Source organism: Nicotiana sylvestris, chromosome 9 (genome assembly GCF_000393655.2).
Source record: "Nicotiana sylvestris chromosome 9, ASM39365v2, whole genome shotgun sequence".
Taxonomy (NCBI): Eukaryota; Viridiplantae; Streptophyta; class Magnoliopsida; order Solanales; family Solanaceae; genus Nicotiana; species Nicotiana sylvestris.
The window spans coordinates 90,641,071-90,650,171 of record NC_091065.1 but is presented as its reverse complement, the minus strand read 5'-3'; the positions used below and the strand labels follow the sequence as shown (position 1 = coordinate 90,650,171).

Here is a 9,101-nt window from a genome sequence, read left to right as displayed (position 1 = left end):
CCATTCACAGTCGTAGTATAGGTTGTGATGTGCTCCTGTGGATCCGAAGTCCCATCATATTTAGGTATATCCGGCATCTTGAACCTCTTCGAAATTAACTCTAGTGATGTGCTTGACTTAAGCGGCAATTGCATGTATTTTTTCAAATCTGGGCCTTTTAGAACTGGTGGTGCGCCTAGAATCTCATCAATCCAAGCATGAAACTCCTTCGCATTTTGATCTATTCATTCGTTCATTTCCCTCATAAACCTCATGAGCTTGGTTTTGAAGGGATCATTCCCGTTGTTATTCCTAGGTCCGGTACAGATCACTCTGGCTCCGTCGAAACTGACTTCTCCCCTTGGGGTGGTGTTATCGATTCTCTAAGCTGTTTGATTGGCGGGAACGCTTGGGAAGAATTGGGCCCCTTTCATTTGTGTTATTGGAGGAGCTTGATAATGTTTGTTTTAACTTCGTCATCACCCAATCCTGCCTCAAGAGGTGATTCATGATCACTTTCTGTTATTTTCTCAGGAGTATAACTATTTTCACGAGATGTTCCTCCTCCACTTCATCGGGAGTAGATTCTTGCACATGACGAGGGTATTGACCATCTCGAACCGCGGTCGTCTCATCCCTTTTGTTGTAAGTCTTACTGATTGAGTCATTATGGACAATTCTTTGCGTCCCTCAACGTTGTGTGATACTAAGATTGTCACGACCCAAATTAGAAGGCCGCTACAGCACCCGGTGCCTTACTCAACCGAGTACCAACGTAACGTATCTTTCTTATTATACCATCATGGGTAGATGGGCCAGAAAGAGCCGTCATGAGATAACTAGAATAAAATATAAGGGAGTACTCGACATAGGACGACCCAACATGATATACAAACTTATACATGTGACATACGGGCTTATAAGGTCGACATGATCATTTATACACTCAAAACATATGCCGACAAGGACTTACTAGCATCCATATATATGACTTTTGTCTACAAGCCTCTAAAAGTACATAAACGTTATAAAGGTTGGGATAGGGCCTCCGCATATCAATCAATACATGTCCAAAGCATACTGACCAAATAGGCAACTCCGGAGCAAGTGGAGTGCACCAACAACTTCCGATGAGCTGATAACCTACTAGGAGGACCGTCAACCTATCTATCGGGACAGGCATGAAACACAGTGTTCCTAGATGTTGACACCATTGTCTTCCATATCTAGTTTTCTACTAAAGAAAGAATCAAAACAAGTTAGTAATAAACGAATGAATCAAAGCAATTGTGAAGCAGTCTATACCCCATGGTGAGCGGCAAACTGCTTACCCGCAAAACGGTCCAGTTAAATTTATTACATGATTTATAGACAGGCGAATTGATTTGATCCAAAAAATGATAAAGAGACAAGATTAGCAATTGAAATTAAAGAAGAAAACGAGCCTGGCTCTGGTCGCAGTGTCTCCGAGAGCAAAAGTGAGAATAACGATAAAGTGCAAGTAAAGTTGTTAAATTGAGAGCAAAAGTAGTAAACTAAAGCTTTAGTAGGTAGAAAGTTTCATGTCTTTACAATGGTTGTTGAGCCTGCTATTTATAATTTTACCTAGGGAAACAAGATCTTATGATAAAGCTCCTCTTAGATAATAATAATAAAAGAGTCATTGATGAACGTGTAAGGCAGGCCATGAATGTTAATATTCTCTGCAACGGTCGCTCATTTATTGTTAGTGAATATTCTCTCATTGAACGTTATTCGATGGCAAACCCTTGACCTTCTCCCCTCGACTATGCTCTCTTCGAGATTTACCTGATATCGATTACATTCGTTGTATCCGGTATTGATTGTTCCCTCACTTGCCCTTCGCCTATCTTCGGCTCCACGTGTCATATTACCATTCAACCATCCGTTATAAACCAATTTTACCCCATACATATGTAATATTTTTGACACACTCGTCTTATATATATATATAGTTTTCCAAATACATATATATACATTAAGCTCACACTAATTACAGAAAGTTGTGGATGTAATTGTATTCCGTATTCACTAATTTAAAACATTACATGTCCACAGGTTGATTTTATTTTTTTGTTGCTATATTTTGATTGTTGAACTCATCAATACAAGAATAGCTAGCTTCTATCACAGTGGAAAAAGGAGGTTACAAAAATGTCTTAGGTAATAGGTTCAACTCTCAGATGTCATATTTTTACTTTTTCTTTTAACCCTCTAAACTCTTGTCTTCAGTTGTGCCTCGGCCCCCTTGAAGTCGTAATCAAGAAATCTGAACACGCTGATATGTAGGTGCAGCATGTATATATATATATTGATAGGAAGAATTCAAGATCCAACAAGTCCCTTGTGCCGAGCGTATGAAATTATTGATAGGAAGATGGATGCAGAAGCAATTCCAGCAAGCATGACCACCTGCATTAATGTAGCCGTTTAAAACAACAGTCCAAGTGCGGAATTGGAAACGTTTCATACCAGAGTTCAATTTCTATACACTGACATAATATACTGCAAAAAGAAAAGTAATTGGTCGAGTGTGCGCACCCATTTGAAAATATAACCATGGTCTTTCTTCCATGGATATGGAATGTTCATTCCAAATATTGCAGCCACCAAAGAGTACACTGTCAAACAAACTGTACCAGAACTCAGGAACAGCTCCAGCTGCGGTATCAGTCACAAAAGAATTGCCATTTATTTGCCAATACAAGTGGAGAAGTAACAAAATTTAGGATAATAATTTCAACAGATCATATGAGTAGTACTGTCTGAATAGAGTGGAATGGATGCCGACTAGGCATGTATTAAAAAGACAGTACCTGGATCAGCTGATTACGATGATTGTCCAGCTGCAACAAGGAAACTTACTGTTTAAACTTTTATTTCCAAAAACCAGAAAGTCTTGGTATTAATAAACAAGTTAAATCAGCAATGAGTAACCTGAATATTGATATAGTCCTCTGTGTCATCAATATATTCCCGCAACTGGATAAAGGAACACCAGTGTCACTATTTAGTTCCAAATGAGTTCATTATATATTTCGTTTTTATGTATGTTTAAGGGCATCAAGTTCCTGCATGGTCTATACAGTTTCTTACCGTTGTCAACTTGTTCATCGTGCTTTCAATTTGCACAAAGTAAGCCTGCAGAAATATGCAGTTTTTTCAACACATGTATGTCGTGATTATTTCCAAAAGTTCTGATAATAATAACCTCAAGCAACATCTCAAGTTCCTCAACATCAGTCTCCTCCTGAGTTAGTCCACTGATCTTGCTCGTTTTGGACAATAACTTTGGAGAATCAGGGGACCAGTAAAGTGCCCCCTGGCCACTAAGCGGGGAAGAAGCTCCGGCAACTTTTCTTGAGAGGTAAAGGTCAGCCATGTCATCATCATCTTCAAGAAGTTGTTCGAGATCATCCCTGACCTAGTCATTGACGTAATTTAGAGTCAATTAGGTTAGTTGAATGTGCAGAAAGATACACATAGGCTTATAGCTGCCCATTTTCCTCTCTAAATAAACTCAAATGTTGTTCTTGCAGCAACAACAACAACAACAACAGCAGCCCCTCAATTCCAAGCAGGTAGGGGTTGGCTATATGAATCCTACGTGTTCACGTTGCTCCATTTATACTCATCCAGTCTATTTCTTGCAGAGATAGGCTAATAAATTATTGCATAGACTATAATATCTTGGTACGTTAAGGGACATAGTATGTGAGAGAGAGAGATACACTTACTTTTTGAACCCGGCTGGTCAACCTAGTCATTGCGCTCTTCAATTTGCGCACTCGATCCAAGTTACGACTACTAATCTGCAAATAAGTGAAGTGTTTCACAAATGAAAAAAAAAAAAAAAAAAAAAAAAAGAGGCACTCGAGAAACAAACTGATCTATGCACTCGACATATGAATAATGTATGTATTGCAGGAGAACTTTGAGGGAATAATATACCAAGGGAGAAAAGCGAGCTGATATATTTATTGCAAGAAGAAAAAGCTAGCATACATGCCCAACAGAGACATATCAAACCAAACATGCTATCCAGTAAATTAAATAAACAATGGTTTCCCTAATTTTGCATTCTTGCTAGGGATGAAATCAACCATTGAGGAAAAAATATTTTGCCAATAAAGAGCTAGGTCGTATAACAGTCCCTCCCGTTAAAATGGAACTAATCTTGGTTGATGAAGACGGCGAGCTAGATTGGTGGTATAGTCAGATGCCACTATATATACGTACTATGGATAATTCTTACTACTGCATTGGGCCTAATTCTGTCTTGCAGTAAATATAAACCCTCAGATTGCAAGTTCTTCGCCTAAAACTTCCTTAATACCGCCGCCATCAACAGTGATTGTTTGCCAACAAAGACTCCAGTATTCCTCTTTTTGTTTCCGAACATTCGTTTTGAAGTCAATGCTTAAGGGATCTTCGCAAGAACTAAGCTTTTCCCCCACCCCTTTGTCTCTTCCATTCTCCAAGTACAAGTCATAGACAAGTAGGAGAACGCTAAAAGTAGTCGTTTCACCGTAGATCTTCCACACTATTTGATCTTTGTCCTATATATTTTGATCCTTTAGAAAAAGAAAGGTGTTAATCCAATGCTTTTGGAAGAAAAGAGTGACCAAATTATCATATACAACCTGTCAACCTATAGAACAAAAGAAGCTTGTTGGACATTCGACCGTAGCACTTAGAAAAGACTTTAGGGAATAACAGACCACCTCATCGAAGGCAGATTAACAATAATAAGAACCACTCAATACAAAAGAGTTAACACGCTCTTTTCAGGGTAGTTAACGCATACTTAGCGTAGACACTTAGTTGCACTAAGCATTTAAGTGACCTTGTTAAATAATTCTTCCAATAAGGCATACATTTTGTATTTGGATTTCTAATCTTACCTTGGAGGTGAGCTCATCTAAAGCTGGGTAAGCAGCGGTCTCTAATTCTCGTGTCTGAGTGTCAAGATAACTGCATACACCTTCTAGTGCTACTTCTAAAGCTCGAAACTCAAATGGAAATTCTGTATCATATCCCCAATAAAAATTACTAGTTAGGAACTGAATATGAGCAACCCCTAATGCTTGACTACAAAATGTAGACATAGTAATCAACGGTTTGCATTTCAGGTGCATACCAGTTGGTTCAACATTTTGCATTTCAGTTCGTGCCCCATTAACAGCTGGTTGGTCATCATCTTCGCCTTCTCCAAAGGCAATAGCAGGCAATGGCAATCTTCTTTGAAGTTCTTCAACAACGGGAGCTACATTATCATCCAGCGGGTCACGAAGCAATACCTACTTCAATCATTAAACCACACAAAATAATGGGGTATTCATCTATTATTGGAAACCAAGGAAGCAATAAATTGAAGGCCAATAATCATATATCTGGAGTTTAAGTTCTATACATTGACAGAGTTAAGCATTTTTCACACCGAAAAAATAATTACAGTAACTACTCATAATAAGTGAAATTAGTAACATGGTAGTGGTAGGTAACACGCTACAACTTAAAATTTAGTGATTGTTACGCCATCGTTGTATATAAGTTAAATCCTATCCGAAATAATAACCACCTCAAATTCTGGTATACAATGGAGAAAGCAAAAGAAATTCACCTCATCTGTAGTAATAATTGCTTTGATATGCTGAAGTCGGTGAACAAACAGCCAAACAAAAGCACAAGAATTAGATTTCTGTAAATCATAGTAACAAAAAACAGAGAAAGCAATAAAAAAAGAAGTTCACCTCCAAATTGAGTACAATAGCCTTTTCTCTGCCCAGAATTGCAGAAGGATAAGAAAGAAGAGGATCAAGAATACGAAGATCTCTAGCATGGATAGGAACTCGTTTCATAATAGCATATTTATCCAAATCCAAGATACTACTCTCCCCTTTACTGTCCACCAATATCCAGCTTCTTGATACCCCTGTTTTCATCTCCCAATGTTCAAGAAATAGTGATTTTGCTTTCAAGTTCTTGTACTGTGCAAGTGCAACTCAAAGAAAAGAAAGAAGAGAAGAGAAGAGAAGAGGGGAAATTAATTTGAAAGGTAGGGGAAAAGGGGAAATGGACAGAGTAAAAGGGGGACAAAGATAGGGAACAATGACATGACGGTTAAACTGATTGGTGAAATGTGAAGAAACAACTGTCCTTACTGCTTGAACAAGTAAAGTTGTGCTTTGCATGGCTGTATTATTTTTTGGCCGATTGCGGGGGCGGTAAACAGGCAAAAACTTTCATAAACAGAGAAATGCGGTGACTCCACGCTTTATATAACTAGTGGAACCGTCATTTTCCCATCTAACCTTTTACAGTTTACTTTCTCAATTTACGACCCCTCACAGTCTCCTCAATTTCTATTTCTTCCGAACACTTTCATGATAGTAGTATGTATTCTTCTAAGAAAAATTTTCTGATAAATAATTTTAAATAATCAGATAGTTCTTCACCGAAAATTTTGAGTATTAAATTTGATAATATCGTCTGTGTTGGTAGGAAAAGTGATATTAAATTAAGAGAAATGTATAAAGTACCTATTAAACTTGTCCGGAAAAATCATTTACACACCTAAATTTTATGGGCGACCTTTTACCCCCCTATTCTAAACTTAAAGTGAATTTAATACCCTCTTGAGTGATGACATGGCGTAAAACGTGTAGTTATGCGCGTGAAGGCAAAAAAAATAACTTAAAACTAATTTAATGGTCCAGGTGCCACTTTCCTATTGGATATTATAACTAATTAACTTAATACTACTTTTTTTTCTTTTCTTATTCATTTTTCTTTTCTTTTTCGTTTTTTTTTTCTCTTTCTTCATTTAACAGAAGCAGTGAATTGGGCGCTGCCTTGGCTAAAATATCCATTTCCGGTGACCTTATTCTTATCTACATCCTTCTTCAATTGAGATTTTCTCCATCCGATTTTTCATCTATTTGCTGAAAAATACCTCTTTAGAACCAGAAATAGTGTTTAAAAAAAGACAAGGTATCACCGGAAAATTCTCCGGCCGGAGAAAATTTATAGGTTCTTAACTAGTGGCTCTATATCTCAGATTTTATTCACTCTTCCAATACAAAACTAGGAGGAATAAAGTGACAAAAATTCTACTAAGGAAACCCATACAAAGGAAATTAGGAGCACAAACCCAATTCATCAAAAAATAGGTACCAATGATACCAAACTTTCCGGCCAACCCAAAATTTCTCTCTATCCCAAGCTTTCCGACGCTTTTTCTCCTAAATTTCGTGTAATGTCAAAGCCACAAATAAATTTATCTACAATGAAAAAAGAAGAATAGAGATAGAGTTATTTAAGGGAGGTTATGGCTGTGAATGGCTTCCATAGTGGCAGCGGCAAAAATAATGAGGAAGAAAGGTGAAGAAGATGAAATGAAAAAAATATAGAAAAGGAAAGAAGAAGTGTGTGTGTGTATATATATATATATATATATATATATATATATATATATATATAATAGTGTAACATTTGATACATGTATGGCGCATGTTAACACAGCCCACCACAAGACTGGTTCAGTATTTTGAATGAGGTATTAAATTCACTTAAGTTTAGAATAGTGGGGTAAAAGGTCGCCCGTAAAGTTTAGGTGTGTAAATGATTTTTCCGGACAAGTTTAATGGGTATTGTATGCATTTTCTCATTAAATTAAAGTTAATGTAGTTGCAAGAAAAATTACTTCATGTTTACCCGTAAAACATTACAGTTGAATTTGTAACGTGGTTTATATGCACGTGAATTAACTTGATACAAAAATATGAAATAAATAAGAATAAGTCAAGAATATAAAATAACTTAAAAGAAATACAAGCCTGGTAGTATGATGAGCTTCTCCGGAAGCAATAATATGAGCAATATTACAAACAAAAACAAGCGAGAAATTTTATAATATGAGAGCAAATTATAGCCTTTGCGTATAGATAGTTTTTTATGTCTTACAATAAATACTAATTCTCCTATTTATAGCTCTATTTAGAGAGACAAGATCCCCAAATCAAGCTCCTCTTGAATAAGAATAAAACCGCTATTGATGGTCGCATAACGGTGGTCTATTAATACATAGATTCTTTGTAACGGTTGCTAATTGAATGTTGTCTTTCCTAACCGACGTCTTCCTTTCAAATATTTGTTCTCAATTTCAATGCCTTCGAAACTCACTCAGCACCAGTCATATGTTTGTATCCAGTGCCAACTATTTACTTAATCACCTCTTGTTTGTCTTTAGTTCCATGTGTCATCTCGTCATTCTCCAACTATCGCTAACCAATTTTACCTTATATAGATAGTTCCCCTCCTTTCCAGTGATAAAACTTGTGTTACTAGAAAGTAGATAAGAGCTCTTTTCTTGGCGGGAAGCTCCTGAACGGTTTCTTACACTTGAAAGGACACACGTCTTCTCGCATTTAATAACCTGAATACGTATTATCCCGTGATTCGGCAAATATTTTTGCTAGTTTTCGAGGTAATCATGACCACGAATTTTGGTGTCTATAAACTTCTCCACTACTCATCATTTTTATCCTTCACTTTTACAACTCCTTCTTCTTCTTTTTTTTCGATTTTCTTTAGAACCCTACAACAACATTTACCTTTCTTAGTAAAATCACCCTACTCAAATTTCTTACGAACATGTCTTATAACACCGCTGTCCTTGGAAACTCTGGTCTTCTCTTTGATGGAGGGCCAAAAAGAACAAAACGAATGAGGTCGATGTTTAATCAGAACCTCCTACCGTTAATACCATTATTCTTCTCCAAGTCGACTCATAGTAAGATCTTTAAGTTCAAAAAGAACCTATTAATCTCAAGAGCGACAGACACTGGAAGGTTCATAGGTAACCTTCTTCCATACGTCTTGCTAGCATTCCCGTTGTGAAAAAGATTGTGATTGGCAAAATATCAAAATTTTCACCCCCAATGAGGTGGAAAGAATCACCTTCTCCAAACCAAGGTTCATGTATGTTTATACATACCTCTTTACTTTTGGATTAGGTTAAGGAAATGGCCTTATAAGTTTAGAATTTGGCCACGGTACCAAATCTGTTTGGCTCAAGTTGGTCTATCAATATGGCATAC

At 36.9% G+C, this 9,101-nt stretch overlaps 1 protein-coding gene across 1 annotated transcript; it reads right to left on the bottom strand.

The window, feature by feature from the left end:
* Positions 1-1,922: 1,922 nt before the first annotated feature.
* Positions 1,923-6,085, bottom strand: LOC104240237 (magnesium transporter MRS2-I-like). The gene is made up of 11 exons (XM_009795019.2): positions 5,754-6,085; positions 5,624-5,653; positions 5,141-5,300; positions 4,905-5,026; positions 3,738-3,812; positions 3,212-3,424; positions 3,097-3,141; positions 2,938-2,982; positions 2,817-2,846; positions 2,542-2,661; positions 1,923-2,412 (listed from the first exon to the last, which is right to left on the bottom strand). Exons 1-11 carry the CDS (start codon positions 5,943-5,945, stop codon positions 2,326-2,328), a joined length of 1,119 nt encoding a protein of 372 aa, XP_009793321.1. The 5' UTR covers positions 5,946-6,085; the 3' UTR covers positions 1,923-2,325.
* Between the last annotated feature and the right edge of the window lie 3,016 nt (positions 6,086-9,101).